Source organism: Tachysurus vachellii, chromosome 7 (assembly GCF_030014155.1).
Source record: "Tachysurus vachellii isolate PV-2020 chromosome 7, HZAU_Pvac_v1, whole genome shotgun sequence".
Lineage (NCBI taxonomy): Eukaryota > Metazoa > Chordata > Actinopteri > Siluriformes > Bagridae > Tachysurus > Tachysurus vachellii.
The window spans coordinates 9,256,853-9,274,787 of NC_083466.1; the positions used below are offsets into that span (position 1 = coordinate 9,256,853).

General features: G+C 38.2%; 1 protein-coding gene across 1 annotated transcript in view; it reads right to left on the minus strand.

Annotated features, from left to right (window-relative positions):
* Window positions 1–2,855: 2,855 nt before the first annotated feature.
* The window catches only part of atp6v1h (ATPase H+ transporting V1 subunit H), a 36,299-nt gene continuing 21,219 nt past the window's right edge, over window positions 2,856–17,935 (minus strand). Inside the window, exons 10-14 of the mRNA XM_060874139.1 lie at window positions 16,463–16,641; window positions 15,021–15,146; window positions 12,808–12,909; window positions 11,680–11,793; window positions 2,856–3,314 (exon numbers count right to left, since the gene is read on the minus strand). Of these exons, the coding sequence (XP_060730122.1) occupies window positions 3,248–3,314; window positions 11,680–11,793; window positions 12,808–12,909; window positions 15,021–15,146; window positions 16,463–16,641 (588 nt within the window). The 3' untranslated portion in view covers window positions 2,856–3,247. The remainder of the gene's footprint in view (window positions 3,315–11,679; window positions 11,794–12,807; window positions 12,910–15,020; window positions 15,147–16,462; window positions 16,642–17,935) is intronic.

Below are 17,935 nucleotides of genomic sequence, written 5' to 3' on the forward strand. Positions count from 1 at the left end.
GGGGAGTCAGTCAATAAGGTGAATTGATAACTTGCTCAGGACACACAGGATGGTCAGACCATCGGATCAACTTTATTAAGGAAATTTTGTCTTAATTTTATATACATATATATATATATATATACATACACACACACACACACACACACACACACACACAGAGAGAGCAACATTCCCTGCATTGACTTGGGAAAAGTGAATTCACCCAAATAAACATCATTTACACCCTTATCTTTCTTCTTCTAAATCTAATGACACTGAGGCCACATAAAGCAGCACATAAAAATGTAACTGGTCACAACATGTCATTGTTTACAGCGTCACATCTGAAAGAGTTATCAGTCAGTGCTAATAGGGTGGAAGGTTATTTCCAGCAGGACACAGAGAAAGCATACAGGGTTCCCACCTGTTAGCTACCAGCTCCGTGGCTTATTTTCCATTTCAGCTAGAGTGTCTGTACACAAATTACCCAGGTGCTGCATCTGCCAATCCCCCTGCACACTGCACACACAGCATTTGGTGGCCATTTGGGAAATAGTGTAAATTGGACTGTGGTTCAGGAAACAAACATAATGGTTACAAGCAGCATCCAACAAAGAAAAACAGATTATGATACTGTACATGCAACAATCAGAATAATATATATGATATATACTGCAGGTAAATGCTAAAGTGCTATAAAGGTCACGTTACAGACAAGACAAATGGCTGATGTTTTATAGTCAAGCAGTTTTTCCTCTGCGTTTTTGTATATCTATGTCTTTAAAATACTTTTACTAATTATAATAATAAAAATAAGGGTCACACATTAAGAACATTAAATGTATGTGTAAAAAATATGATTCATTTGGATTAAATTGTATAATTAATGATATTTCAATGGGTTTGTAAACTATAGCATCTTAACATCACTTCTAAATGGCCAACGGAATAAAACTTGGTGTTTAATGTATGTAGAGTATGTTTCCCTGAATCTACATACTTGCATGATTTTAGGACAAAATTTTCAAAAGTTAGAAGCAAAAAGTGCATTTTATCCCATATTTCAGGACCAGTATTTGGTGCTGTTCTGATGCCGCCCATGTAGACTGATGGTATAGCTGTTAAAGTTTGGTGTCAATGCGCCAAAACCGAGCAGGGATATAACCTCAGATTCATTTTAGTGCACTAAGTCTTCAGTTTTGGTCTTCACTGTCTGAGAACAATCTACTGAAATATTGTGAAAAACGTAATGAAAACATTGTACAGTAGGAGGTTTGAAAAAGGATTTTAAAAAATATCAGAGCAATATGTTTAGTTCATCTTATGCCAGTGAACCCAGAGATATGACACTTGTTGTTTTGATCACTGTAGAGTTTGATCATCATCACAAACATCATCATCATCATCATCATCATTATTATTAACATCATCATCATCATCATCATCATTATCATTATCATCATGTTTGAACTACCATTGATAACAAACATTTCTTCCTGCTGCGGTTATTGTTATCCTTCTTCGTTTACTTTGGAGGAACTCCAAAGTGACCAGTGGTGGGAAAAAAACAAACATAAAATGATACGAAGAAGCAATGCTGGACTGATTTCTTTCTAGCCCAGACTGTTGATTTGTGCAGCTCATCAGAGACAGAGTTATGTCCAGAACATCCACCGAAATGTGAGATTATATTTATAATTATACCACTTTCACCGACACATCCATAGCACATCATCACCAATGAAAATAAAGTGAGGTGTATTGACTATATACTGTATTATACGTATCTGACTGTTTTAGGAGTAAAAAAAATAGCTCATGTAAGAGTAGAGTAATGCAAAATTACTATAGTACTATAGTACAATCATCATCAACAGGTATTATGAGGAGGGGAAAAAACCCTTATCATGATGTACATCAGTGTTAACCTTCCATTTTTCTCACAGTGTGTGGTCTGAGGCTGAGACACACGAAACATTCATTAAAATCTTTTCTACCTGCAGTGTGCAGTCAGCTCGTTCCTCAATTGACAAATATGTGCAGGAAGCCTATTTGTGGGTTACATTTGAAATCAGTTATATTTTGTTCCCCTGAGAAAAAAGATTAACGCACTGGCATTTCTAAACAGTTACATTAATCGACATGCAGGAATATTAACGTTACCATGAAACCGGTGGAGACCTTCTGTCCATCAGCGAGTCTCGTAGATAAAGAGTGAATAAGGTCTGATGATCAAAACATACACACAGAACGATGGAGAGTAATGCACAGAGAAGCTTTCAGACTCGCTCTGTTCAGTAGCAGATGTTCTGTTTAATGCCAGTTTACTAGGAGTGGAAGCAAATTGTGAATGCATTATTAAAATTGAATAGATAATGTGTTCTAAATGAATACAAATGCTGAAATGAACAGGAAGTGCATGTTGTTTGTTTGAATAAAGCCTGCTAGAAAAGCTTCACATTCAGACAAGGTGTGTGTTTCAGGACCAGGATCCTACATGACGAATCAAGTCCTCTGAGAGCATACGTTTACTTTCAGAGACAACTGAGGACTGGAAGGTCTCAGTAAATTTCACTAAGAACTAGCCCAAAAACATCTAGGAACTGGAAAAGGGAGATGTTTTTTTTCTTCGTTTTTCACATCTGTGTGTGAAAAATCAAATATTTTCAGTGTTTTCCAATGTTTCAGAGGTACGTACTAAAGAAAAGAAAACCGAACACAACTGTTCCACGTGTATAGACCACGCTCACGTCTAGATTAAATATGAATGCAGAGGCCGATATAAATATTTGGGGACTGAATAAATGCAGACGCAGATGAAGTGGCCTGCAGTTCACACAACATTACAGAAATGTATAACAGACCATGTAAGATTGGTTTATTCATGTTTAATCTTTATTGGAATGCATTCTTGTATTACACATAAGACATAAATAACACGAAATATCACTCACTTTGGAAACTACTTCATCGTTTTATTACAAGCAGGAAAATTCTACCAAATGAGAGTAAAGCCCCTGTGAACAGTGGCTACAGATGGAAAACTAAAAGAAGACTATACACACTTCCTGTAACATAAAGCGTATATTCGTTAATCATGCTTTGTTAGCTCAGTAATCTTGGAGCAGTCGGTGTGCTTACTGTATGAACACGAACACAGTACATCAACACAGGATCAAAAGTTTTTTTTATATTTTTTCCCCACAATGCAGCAATAACAGAGATTCACACAACATCCAGTGATGCGAACACGAGCAAGGAGAGTTCAGCTGCGGGTGGCTACAGCCGGTGTGGACTGCTCTGTGGACTGCAGCTGTTTGCCCAGATACTCCCTGCAAAACAAGACACAATCGTTAGAAGCCTTTCACACCATTCCCTGTTGCTTCCAGTTTTATGGATTTCTTGAATCAGCTGCAGGTATGTAGCCGACACCGCAGCAAGCTTTTAAGCCACTTGCTTCAAGAAGTCGAGTGGGGGAAAAAAAACAAGTCGTTTGTAGACTAACAAAGAGATATTAATTACACTTTCACTTTCAAAGCAAGTTCATTGTGACCTACATGAAGCTGAACACGTGGCACACTGCAATTGTACTGCATATAACTCACATTTCTGAATGATCTTTTATTCACATGGATCCATTTTGTTACAGAAGAGGATCCAGGCTATTCAAATCTTTCATAAGCAGGACACAATACCGTTTGGATTTCTTACTGTGCGAAACTGCTTACTGTTTAAAAGCTTTAAAAAGCCCTAAAAGCTCGCCATCTTGAACTAGAAAATATCCTTTCCTTCTGGCTTGCTTTGTCCGTTGCTAAGCAAATGACTCGATAACAAGGACAGACCGTTGCATTGACATGTATCTGCTCTCTATTCTTTTTCTTATCCGAGAGAAGCTATTATAAATCCTTTAATAAAAAAAAAAAAAGTAATAAAAAAAAAAAAGAATGAATGAATGAAACATATCCTGCTCTATAAATGGCTGTTGATACTCATCCAGACTGCGCTTACAATAGAGCACAGGGACTAGATTCTTTTTTTTTTTTTAAGCATTTTTTATATAATGCATCAGCTATACTTTATTCTCAAGCTATTGAGTAATTTTCTAGAACATCAGATCGGACTGAAGTTCCGGCTATAATTCAAACAATAGGCTTGTATTAGTGTTTCCATAGCAACAGCTCAACCACGGGGACTAGTATGGCAGACGCTCCGGATGATTTAAGCAAATAATGAACGGAAGTAACGTTTATAGAATAATTCTGAATCGTCAAAACTCTGGAATGGTCAGCAAAGGCATTGCTCTAACATTAAATCACATCATCTTTAAACCGAAATACAGGTTTCCCCGAAGAGACGACCCATCAAACAGCTGCTGTGGTAAAAAGAAAAGGAAATAAAAGCGATAACAGCATGTTTCTGTGCACCCCTAGTAATCCCCGAGAGAGCAAGACACCTCAATAGCAGCACAAGCTAAAACACCACGCACACACAGCAAGTGTCACAGAGACTCATGACCTGTTCTAGGTGGAGTGCAAAATCTGTGTTTATCTGTTACTCTGTAGCACTGGAAGAGCTCACCGATGCTTACAAAAGTCAGGAAGATATGTGAACATCATGTCGCTTTCCTTCCTGTTCATTCCTTTAAGTAGCGCACACAGTTCAACACTGGAGCTGATTGAACAAGACGTCATTCCTACTGATTAAAGACAGAGCGTCCAGTGAAGACTGTCTGTGCTATATATAAACAGTGCATTTCAGCACTAACGTCTTCTAAAAGAACAAACCCATGGCAACAATTACGCCAGTTACACTTTGTCTCTCCTTTGGGTGAAATAAAAACCCTAACATTAAACATGCGCTACAGAGAAGACTGAAGTCTGAAGACACCTCCTTCTGGCTGACATATTTTTACACATCAGTTTGAACACGTTCCTGCGGAGCCTTTCTTACATACAGAGCTCAATGTCTATGTGAACAGCAAACAGGTTGCCAAGTATTCAGACCCCTTCACTTTTCGCACATTTTGTTTTACATTTTTCAAATGAATCATTTACGTTTTTGGCTATTGACCTACAAACATTTATTCATTCATTCATGCATTTTCTACCGCTTATCCGAAGTACCTTGGGTCACGGGGATCTCAGGTGTCATCGGGCATCAAGGCAGGATACACCCTGGACAGAGTGCCAACCCATCGCAGGGCACACACACACACTCATTCACTCACGCAATCACACACTACGGACAATTTTCCAGAGATGCCAGTCAACCTACCATGCATGTCTTTGGACCGGGGGAGGAAACCGGAGTACCCGGAGGAAACCCCCGAGGCACGGGGAGAACATGCAAACTCCACACACACAAGGAATCGAACCCCCAACCCTGGAGGTGTGAGGCAAACGTGCTCACCACTAAGCCACCGTGCCTCCCAAACTACAAACAATTATACATAATTGTATATAGCAAAACAAAAATGTTTAAGAATTGTTTGTCTCATTTAGCTATGTTTATTAAAATCTCCCAGAACCTGGGCTTTGCACTCCAAACTGAGCTTTGGTGCATTTGTGTTTGCTTTGATTACTTTGATCTACCTGTACAGTTTGGACTGCACATGATTTCGAAAGGCACACACACATAAATGTGCACAAGGTCCCACAATTCTCTGTTGACTGCCGCGTTCAAATAGTGTTGAGCCATAGAGCGTGGCATGGGTATAAATCCATTGGAAAACATTAAGAACCATAAGTGCAGCCTACTTCAAATAGGTTCTTGGATTTTGGAAAATCTTTTACAGCATGCTGAAAAGGTTCTCTTAGACCCACGGAATACAGCAGTGACAACACTGGAATAGCTTAGCAACGAGTCTCTGAATGTTTTCCTTGAGCCTCATAGACCATCTGTGTAGAGACCTGTAGACGCAGTTCAGAGACTCTCTTATCCAATCTGTCTGCATGTGAGAAATTCTGCCAGGAAGAGTGCGAGAATCCGAGGTGCTTCTCCAATATCCTTCTAAATACATCGAGATCATCTCTGAATACTAGTCTAAATGTTAGATTTCTAGTGTTTTCAGTTACTCTGTACAGATAATTGGGAGCAAATTAATGGTCAAATTCAATCCGTTTGAAATAAAACAGGGGGCACGGTGGCTTAGTGGTTAGCACGTTTGCCTCATACCTCCAGGGTCAGGGTTCGATTCCCGCCTCCATCTTGTGTGTGTGGAGTTTGCATGTTCTCCCCGTGGCTCGGGGGTTTCCTCCGGGTACTCCGGTTTCCTCCCCCGGTCCAAAGACATGCATGGTAGGTTGATTGGCATCTCTGGAAAATTGTCCGTAGTGTGTGATTGCATGAGTAAATGAGTGTGTGTGTGTGTGCCCTGCGATGGGTTGGCACTCCGTCCAGGGTGTATCCTGCCTTGATGCCCGATGATGCCCGAGATAGGCACAGGCTCCCCGTGACCCGAGGTAGTTCGGATAAGCGGTAGAAAATGAGTGAGAATGTGAGAGTGAAATAAAACACAATACACACAATGAAGTGTGCAAAAAGTTAAAGAATCTGAAGACTTTACAAACCCTCTGGATATGAAAAAATGTTTAAAAAGCTTTTAAGCTTCTAATTGGAAGGCTTTCCTGTTTTGTTTTTTTACATGTACATTTATTCTGCGCGCAATAAGCGTTGTCAGGCTTTACTCTTAAATGATTCACCTAATGGGCATTTACAGCACTACTATCCATCTGTCACTGAGCTGCTGAGACTCCGATAACATTACAGAGAGTGAACTATCAGGATTTCTTTTATATAATGACCAGGTTCATGCTCATAGATGAGTGCCTTAAAATCTCTTTCTATTCCCCTGTTCTCTCTAGCTTGTTCAGACTTGCTAGTAAACAGAGGTAAAAACATTGAGGTAATGTTATAAATAGGCTATTTACGAATCACTGATCATGCACATTAAAAAAAAACAAAAAAAACTTTTATTCGATATAGATTTTCATAATCTTGCACAAAGCAATCGTAGCCACATAATAGCACCATATAACGATACATATACAGTTGAGGCCAAAATTATTAGCCCCCTTATGAAATTAGACAAAACTCTTGATTTCTCCATGGAAATGACCATTAACAACAAGTGTTTTATAGTGTGTTTGTTTCCAAAATAACAAAGACAAAATCTCCACTAAGTTTGATTAGGATATTTAATTGAAATAGTGAGTTGAAACAAGAAAGGGCAAAAATGAAACGTCCAAAATTATTAGCCCCCGGTCATTAATAGTCAATAGTGAACCCTTTCTGAGCCACAACTGACAACAACCTCTTAGAGTAGTTCTTTACTAGGTTGGCACAGGTTTCCTGAGGGATTTTAGCCCATTCTTCCATTGCAAATTGCTCCAGCTGGTCCAAATTACGTGGTTTCCGAGCATGGACATTCACTTTGAGCACTCGCCACAGATTCTCAATAGGATTGAGGTCTGGGCTCTGTGCGGGCCACTCCAGGACCTTTGTTTTGGTATCCTTCAGGAACTGTTGGACCAATTTCGATGTATGCTTTGGGTCATTGTCTTGTTGGAAGACCCAGCGACGACCTAAGGCTAGACTACGAGCAGATTTCTGCATATTATCCCTCAAAATGTCAACATAATTTTCTTTTTTCATGATGCCATGCACCCGAACAAGGCTCCCTGTGCCTGAAGCTGCAAAACAGCCCCACAGCATGATGCTCCCACCACCATGTTTAACTGTGGGAACTGTGTTCTTAGGGTTGAAGGCCTCACCCTTTCTTCGCCAAACATAAGCAACATCCATGTGCCCAAACAGTTCCAGTTTAGTCTCATCAGACCAAAGCACAGACTCCCAAAACTCATCTTTACCTTTCAAATGTTCACGGGCAAACCTCAGTCTAGCTGTGATGTGCCGCTGTTGGAGTAAAGGGGTTCTTCTGGGACGATGGCCCTGAAGCCCACCACGATGAAGAGCCCTCACAACTGTGTTCCTTGAAACATCAACTCCAGAAGAGGCCAGGTCAGCAACAATCATCTTGGCAGATGTCTGGGGCATCTTGCTGATATCTCTGACTATTTTCCTCTCCAGGGTTCTTGAAATCTTGCGCTTACGACCACGCCCAGGTTTGTTTCTTACAGAATTTGTCTCCTTGTACTTGGCAATGATGCAACGTACGGCGGTTCTAGACACTGTGAAAAGCTTGGAAATGGCAGTATAGCCTTCCCCCTTATCATGAGCCTCCACTATCTTCTTTCTGAGCTCAAGACTGATTTCCTTTGTCTTTGGCATGGTGAGTAAAAGTAGTCTCTCCCAATAATGTGTTCAAGTGCCCTGTTCCTTGGAGTCCTTTAATGCTGATTGAATGCCCAGGTGTTGTTAGGAAGCCAATTGACTGCACAGGTGTGGTTTGAAAGCTGATTGATTAATTAGGTGTGTTTTGAAAGCTGATTGATTAATTGGGTGTGTTTTGAAAGCAAATATTCACAAGGGGCTAATATTTTTGACCACCCCATTTTCACTATATTTGATTATAAAGCAAGCCTAAAAATGTATTTTATATTCCAAAATGTACCAAAAGCTACTAAATAGCACTGGCGAATGTTTGATTATATCAAGTTTTATCAATGCTGCAAACATTGGAAAGATCTTTAGGAAAATGTTCCAAAATTCCTGGGGGGCTAATAATTTTGGCCTCAACTGTATGATAGAGGTATAAAGAAGAGAGCAATGAACAAAACGTTGGTACTTGAACAAAACAATTATTTGCTTGAATGTGGCAAATGTGAGACACTATTTATACAGCAAACAGTACGCTTTCACACCTGACCTAGTGCGACCACTGGGTCATTAATCTCTGTGTAAACAGACACCTGTGTTAACATGTTCCAGGTTTCACACTGTTCATACTTACCTAGAGGTTAACAGCTAATCTGGCTCTTCATAATCTGTTGTTTCACACTGTACATTCCTACACCCTGTCTTAACCTTCTTATTTACAACATCCATGTTTAGAGACTACAGTATGACTGCTTAAAATAAATTGTCTCACGCATTCACATCGTTGTCTGTGGTTTGTTCGGTTGAGGAAGTGTTATCTTTCACGATTTTGTCATCTTTTTTGTCATTTTTAAATTTCCCGTCTAGTTGCCCAGAAATTCATTAATATCCAACTTCCGCTTTTTCAGCGAGTTCCTTAAATACTCGGTTACTTCTGACTGACGTCCGGTTTGTCCTAAAAAGACTTTTCTGACAATAAGCATAAAAATAAAACTGTTTCCTCTGACACTGTACAAGTTTGGCACTACAATGAAGGATTAACACTGCAAAAGTGCAGGAGATCCATTACCCCAGGTGTGAACGGTTCCTTGGTGCAGGGTTAAAAGCAGGGTTTAGAACGATGATAAACTGGGGTTAAGAACAGCATGCAAAGCCCTAATTAGTAAGTTATAACCCCAATTTTGTCATCTCTTCACTGGCTACCTGTTAACTTTAGAATTGATTACAAACTGCTGCTACTTACGTACAAGGCTCTAAATGGTTTAGCTCCCATGTATCTAACTAGTCTTTTAACACGCTACAATCCTTCACTCTCTCTAAGATCACAAAACTCAGGACTTCTGGTAGTTCCCAGAATATTAAAGTCTACTAAAGGCAATAGAGCGTTTTCATATTTAGGCTCCTAAACTTTAAAACAGCCTCCCTGATAGTGTTCGAGGCTCAGACATACTTTCCTAGTTTAAATGCTGATTAAAGACATTATTTCTTTAGCCAGGCATATTCATAATACTTCCCATAATCCTGTGCTCCAGTACATCTGATCAAATGCACAATATCATCTAGTGCTGGTTAATATTATGAACAGCAGCTATGCCAATTCCTCTTTACTTGCTTCTCTCTTTCTAACCATCCAGAGGCATCCAGAGATTGTACCAGCTCCAGTTGTGTTTCGTGTCATAAAGATTATGGACCTTCATTGAGAAGAAACCAAACCCTGTGAGGATCCTGACGCATCTAGAGATGTTCCAGCTCCAGTTGGATTCTGCTTCATGAGGATTTTGCACAGTTAAGACTAGATGCCAACTCCATGTGGTCTTTGAGGACAACAACCTCCTCATCAATACACAACTTTCGTATTTTATATGTATAATCACACTCTCCAGTGTCACCCAAATGAGGATGGGTTCCCTTTAGAGTCTGGTTCCTCTTAAGGTTTCTTCCTCTTCTATCTAAGGGAGTTTTTCCTTGCTACAATCAAATCAGGCTTGCACATTGGGGCTAAATACAAACATTTAACTATGTCTAATATTAATCGTGAATCTTTGTATTATACTAAACTTTTGTATTATGTTTCTTATGTTCTGTAAACCTGCTTTAAGACATTGTCCATTGTTAAAACCGCTACATAAATAAATGTGAATTTAAAAAAATGAATTCAAGTACTGACATTATCCTTGACCAAAATCAATTCTTCTACACACACGCAAAATAAGAGAAAAGTGGACAACAAGATGACTGAAATATACGTAATACATTTCTAACAGACATCCAAAAGGATCCTTCAATTTGATCTGATCTTTTTGAGAAAGACTACAAAACTTCACGTCTCCGAGTCACTCATTCAAACACATAATGGCTTCATTTGTGGTTAAAGTAAGCTCTTTGGGATTAGACATGGATAAGAAAGAAAGCAAATATTTGTGTTTTTCTCCTTCTTCTTTGATTTCAAATGCTTTTAGTCAATAACAGCCACAGCATCAACAAAAACTGTTAATGATTTCAAAATATCAGCTCTTTCCAAGAAACGCATCTTCTTCAAGTGCTACGTGATAAACCAGTGGTTTACAAGATTCTCTCTTATAAATGGAACCATTTTAAAATGTTTCATGTTGTAAAGTATCCTTTAGAATATAAAATACTAGCCAATGGGTATGTAGGATATTAAACATGACATCATGGACGATTATAGGTCATTAATCAAAAACAGGGTGGTTTCCATAGCAATTCTTTTCCAATAATCATACAGTCCTTTAATACAGTGTTTTATTCCTCTTACACCACAGTAATCAGCCAACAATTATATATTATTTATTTATTAAATAAAAGACATATACTATTTTTTATCAGTTTATAGTTACATTTCATGTTGCTGAAACCTTGTCATGTTACAAAGAAACCATAAAGTGCCAAGTCTTCTGTCTTTAAGACTCTCCTGTGGTGGAAAACTTACCGCTTATTATAAAGCGTTGACACCCGAAGCTCCTTACATAAATCTAAAATAAAGTTCTCTAGGCTTTGCTGCATCAATGACTATTGATTAGTGTTGCTTTCTTGTAAAAAATAACGTGTTTATTCTTAGCCATGATTTGCGCTTTGCGTCTGCTGAACAAGTCCCTACGAATTAGCAGTTACTATAGAAACAAAATTGGATTAAAATTAGCACATTATTATGAACCTGTCATTTAAAATTACTGCCAGCCATACTGTCTGAGCTGCTGTTACAGAAAATTAACCCTCATCTTCTGACAGCGTTTAGATCTCGATTATTGTCGTATTGCATTTGCATCTGCTGATCGCTTTATTTCAGTCTCTTACTCTTGGGTTCCTGCTGCACCATTACTGAAACACTGCACATGACATTTTAAAATAGTGGGTCTGACATTTTAAATGACTTGGGCTGTTGAGCAAAGCTTAACTTACCAGTTATGCACCATCAGCTTCTGAACAGCTAGTAGGGCGTTGTAGCGCACCAGTTGGTCCTCATGATGCATGTGGTTCATTACCAGCTGCTTCCCACCCAGCTGTTCAATCACCCTGACAGGGAAAGGACAAAAAGATTGATCTAATCTTGTCATCTAAACATTAGAAAGTCTAGACACTGCTGCTGTTAAAATGATATTGCTGTTTATTCTACTTCACTTCACTAAAAGATCTGAAAACTGCTCATTTCAGGAGTCCATTCAGCTGAGCATTAAGGAGCTGTATTACAATGACACTGAGCATCATGTCTAATGTCAAGTCACACTAATAATTTCCAGTGAATCAATTTAGGAGCATTTAAAGCACCTGGCTCATAAAGTGCAAAAAACACTATTGTTTAAGGAAATTGCACTCCTAGGTATGTCATTTTTATTTACAAGGTGATGGCGCACGTTTTTTTTTTTTTTTCAATTAATCGTTAAAATGGTACAGAGCAGAAAACTACTAAAGAAAAATGCATGAATAAACAAATGCCTCTTTTCAAATGTGACAGAAAAGACACAAAGGATGCGAATTATAAGAACTAGTAAGGAAAAATGAAAAGGCAGTAATTATCCTGGATTATTCCTGATCTCCGGCAGCGCAGGTCTGCGAGACTAAATTGCTCTGGAACGGTCCAATTAAAGGGTTAGTACCCGAGGTGATTCTTAACATTAAGCACCTATGGAGAGCAAGAGAACGACTTGGTCACTGTTAAAAGCAGTGCAAATGTGTACACTTATAGTGGACACCCACAGATAATAATCACCAGGAGAGTCTCTTCGTACTTCTTGGAAAATCACCTACTGTTGGAGGTTGGAATGGAAACAATCAGTGACAGGATGGTGTGATGCAGTTGTAAACCCCCTGAAGTTTGTCATTTCCCGATAACAACACAAGAGCTTTGCCACCGTGGCTCTTCCCTGCGTGAAGCAGCCCATATGTAAATGTCACTGTGCCGAGAATGTATACACAAGTGTGTGTTTGTGTGTATGAATGTATGTATGTGTGTATGACTAAAAGCTTAAAAAAAGGAAATTAAAAAGATTTAGACTAGTCTGTTTGTAGAGGATTGCTAGACCAGCTTACCTTTTGCCACGAGGGTAATGTCTTACATACTCTCCCACATCATGAGCAGCCACAGCAATAACCTGAGGGTCATCAGACATCTCTAGCAGCCTGGTCAGAATCCTGGGACACAGTAGTACAAATAAACGCTCGTTTCGTAACTGCAATCAAAACTGAGACTCTGGTATCTGGGGGAATATAAACTCTGATGCCGGTTTTACACTGCGTGTCTTTTGAGCGAGTCTCCTGGTCACACTGTATGTGAGGATCCTAATAAAATTGTAAAAGATTTCTAGAAGCAACTGTGCAAAAACACATAATGTGAGCTTATATGAGAAAGATACTCTAACGACAGACCTGGGATTAAAGAAAAAAAATTATATATATATATATATATATATATATATATATATATATATATATATATATATATATATATATATACATACATACGTATATATGTATATATACGTATGTATATATATATATATATATATATATATATATATATATATATATATTTATACATACACACACACATACATACATATATACACATACATACACACACACACACACACACACACACACACAGTGAACACACAACAGAAATGTCTTTGAAAACGTGAAGAGGAGTGATGACAGAGTAAAAGATGACAACATGAATGGCAATTCTTCAAAGTGGACTTTCAGGATATATGAATCTATAATTCATCCGCTATTTCATTTCGTGCTGTGTACGTTTTTGCTTTGTCAAGATTAAACTCTGATGTGACATCAAAGAGACTCTCTGCTGCCACGATTCAACAACCTGTTTTCCTTTTTAATCCCACATTTAATTTTATGTTTGGTCACTGGCACTGCCATACTTTCATGTCTTTTTGAGATTTAATAAAAGATTTTATGACTTTTCAGCTGAAGTTGTCACGATCGTTCGTTTATGTTCGTGCATTCTACGACCACAATCTCATCTGATGACCAAAGAGTTCTTTTGTGTCTTGACATTTTTCCCTGTAACAAACACTGAGAAATCTAAACAGTGTAACTGTAACTGGAAAATAAAAGTTTAGGTGAGTCACAAGCCTAAAAGGTCTCTGCCTTATACTATTCCGACTATTTAGGGCAGGAGAACTATAGTCAGACGTGTCCGTTCAATAGAAAGATAAAATACAAAGCCATGCATCAAGAAGGATGTTCTTTATATAGGCTCTTGTTCAAAGCAGTAAGATAACAGCAGCATGTGATTTAAGATGGAAAGGACACATAAAGCTGCTGTAATTCTGTGAGGATTTGAAGAGAGATCGCAAACAACAAGCCAAGAATGAACTGGGCTGCAATTACAAAAAGCACAGGTAATTAGAACAATTGTGCAAGACTATATAATAGGTGACTGAAAGAGAAAGACATCCATTTACGATGGAGACACAAAATCATCTACAAGTAGATAGGATCTACAAGGATCAGTTGTTGCATCAGGTTTAATGCCTTAAAATCCACAATGTGTGTGTATACACGATGCATAATAATCATGTAGCTACAAATTAAGAGCTTCATGTGCTGATGTCTTTCAGAAACTGCTCATCTCCTAAAATATTTTAACGGAGTTTGACAGAAAGGTGAGAGCTACAGGCAGAAATGCCTTGTTGATGAGAAATCTTGTTTGATTTACTTCAAGGCTCAAATCAGTGGGCTCAAGCATACCAAAACTGGTCAGTTGAGGACTGACAAAACATTTGGTGAGTTTGTGCCCAATTAACCTTCTGTTCATGGCTGAGTGGAACTCTCTGTGGTTTACTGTTTTTGTGGCCGATCTGTCAGCATCTTTTGTGATCTGAGATGCTTTTCTGCTCACTATGGTTGTAAAGAGTGGTTACTACATTGAACTGCTGCAACATGATTGATGAATTGCTGACTGATTGCATGACTGAGCAGGCAGGGATACAGGTTTTTATATTAAAGTGCTCAGATAGGTAGGTAGGTAGCGAGAGAGAGAGAGAGAGAGAGAGAGAGAATTTAATGTTATTGTGCATTATGCATACTTATCTACCCCTCATTTTTTATTGTAATATTCAGGACAATAAAACCACTCAAGTCCTCTTCATTCCATGCATATTAGATTCATCACAGCACCAAATGTAATTAAAACATTCATTCTCACATTTCTTAACAAGCAATGTGAAACGATGTCAACAGCAAAGTTCATTCAATTTGGTCATGCTACATTAGCCACCCACTTGAGTAGTTCGTAGTTTTTCTCATTCAGACGAACAGCATTCTCTCTCCAAAACTTCTCTGACTTGTGCACCGGACTCCACTCAAGTCGACCAGACTTCAGCTCGGAACTGTACTCATCGAAGGAGCTGCACGTAGATAGATTTAAGAAAGATAAAAAGCATGCCATGAAATATGCAGACTGAAATAGTAACATCATTCCAGAAATTGTTCTTAGTATTGGATCGTGCACTTGACCAAGTACAGTGATGGCTGCATGTGGAAATGATGAAAAACATTAATAAAAGCCAGACAGCTGATTTCATTATTGTGCACTGATGCTTATTAACAGAAAATCTAATACACAGTTGACATTGTGGGTAAACAATCTGCTGCTTTGCACAATGTCACTCCCCTTTCTACCCTGTCAATTACTGAACAGGAATGAAGCCAGAGAAGAGATTCCACACTATTATATAAGACAGCAGTCACACTGGTATGATAGTGTGTATAAAACATACATAAGCCACATTGACAGTATCGCTGGACAACCTATTCCACAATTACAGACTATGACTCAACATTTACCAATTAATTTGGCTGGATATTTCTGTTTGACAGACTATTTTCAATCCAGGAATGTGCTAAACCAATCTTAAAAAATTACAAGCTCTTAAAAAGAAGCCAGTGCCGGCCATGGCAAATCTAGTGATGAGAGAAATGAGCAAATTAACGAGCAAATGAAGAATAAAACTGCACTCATTTGCAGCCCATCTGTTACTATGCACAATTTGTCTGCCTCCCACTGCCCTCAGAATGCCCCCTACCCAAATAACAACTGTTCTATGGTGTTCTCTTAATGGACAAGTAAAATGGGGCTGACAAACTATAGATAGCAGCAGATGGGTGGAGAAGTAAACAATTACATCTAAAGTGACCTATGAAATTTTACCTGATTAAAATTTTGTGCAGAGACATGAGCGTACTTATAAAATGGCTATTAAGCAGATATTAAAATATACACTGGAAAAACATTAGCTTCATGTAAACGAAGAGGCATATTTTCATATACCCAACACGCTCTGATCAGGTATTCGCAAACCATGAATACAATCGAACGGTGAGATATTTCTACTGATATTTCAGCAGTTTATCTGGTAAGACATTACCGCTGTGCTATTCTACCATGCATGTTTAATTTGCCTAAAGTTAACAGTGTAGTTATAGTTAATGCCATCGTCCTCATGAGAGTGGCATTATTATTAAACATTATTAAATATTTAGCTTAATAAGTAATGAACTGATCATGCTCACTTTACATCATTCAATCTAGGAATTAGAAACTTGTTTAAACTTCATTTAATATAAGAAATGAAGCAATCTGGCTGACCATGTGTTCTTTTTGTCCCCCTCAATGGAGCCACAAGAAATGATCTGTTTGAGAAGTAAAATGAAGAGAAGGTACCTGAGGTCTTGAACACTTTCTCCCAGACTCTCCAGAAGGAACTTGATGTCGTCAGTAATGTCCTCATCATCGTATTTCTGCTGGTCCAGATTCTCCAGTTGTTTCAGGACCTTGCACTGGATCATAGCCAAAGCGTACTCCTGACGAGTCTCCCTCTCTGCAGACTTCTCCAGCAGGTTCTATTGGTGACATGCAACTACACAATTAGTCTTATTCATATACTTAAGACCATATCTTTCATAACATCCCATTTTGAACCACCACCACATAGACTTTACTACTGAAACATCCTACATATGAGCTAGCATATCTTTAGTTCTCTATACTATAAATTGTTCAAATCATTTTTCACAACGCTTCATTAATGGGCTCATAAACGTTAATCAACTGTAATTATTTTTAAAGAAACAAAACCACCAACCAGCCAGGTCTGGCTTAGAAAAAAAAAAAATCAAATAAAATGGATTTAGACTGTTTCTTATAAACCACACAAAACATTTTAATGGACCATTTTCAATGGACTACAGGATGAAAATACTAAGGGAGTACTTACTATAAGACCTTCACAAAAGCACAAAAATAATCATTACCTTGGTGAAAGAAAAAAAAAGGGGAAAAAACACAGGAAAAAACACATTATACAAGCCTCTTCCCTTTGTAGACTAAAATAAAACCTGAAGTGTGATAGCTATTGGGCATTCTAGCAAAGATAAAGGTCCACTCCTGCCCCTAAACATTCATTCTATCATACAAAATTGTTAAACCAGAAATATCATAAAATCCATTTACTGCCCCAAAAAAAATTTACTTTAAATGTGTTTTCAGCTATTCAGTAAGGTTTGAAGCCACTTTAAACCACTTCTAGCTTTGGTAAAGACATAATGAACTTATATTTATCCTGAAATTGATAACAATTTCACATTATTAGTCTTAATCAATTTCATCTATATGCCTAAATGAATAAATACATGAAGTTTTCGATGTTAAAAGCTCTGTTACTAATCAGAAGGTTCGAGGTTTAAGCCCCGGTACCACCAAGCTGCCACTGTTGAAACGTACAAAGAGGCTGTTTAGAGACCTACAGAGACATTAAAGGAGCTTTAGAAACATCTGGCAAGTTCTGGTTACTACAACACGACAACACTCTTGTTACATTCCACATGTCTATGCTGTGGTATGGTGGCTAGAAGGAAAATAGAAAAGGAAAAAAAAACTCCAAGCCTGCCTAAACTTTACTGAACCATGTGTCAAAATGTGTTATGGTTGTTAAAGAGCAAGGTAAAGTGTTTTGGCATCGTTTTTTAAACCTTTTAAATAACTTTTCAGCCAAAAAACAGCAAGGCGTAAAGAATGAAGCATAGAAATAGCAGAATTATGCCATGAGGCTCCTGCTTTTGACCTGGAACCGGGCTCATTTGAAGATAGAGAGAAGTGTTTATAGCTATTTTGGCAGGAAACCTGCTGAAAATGGTT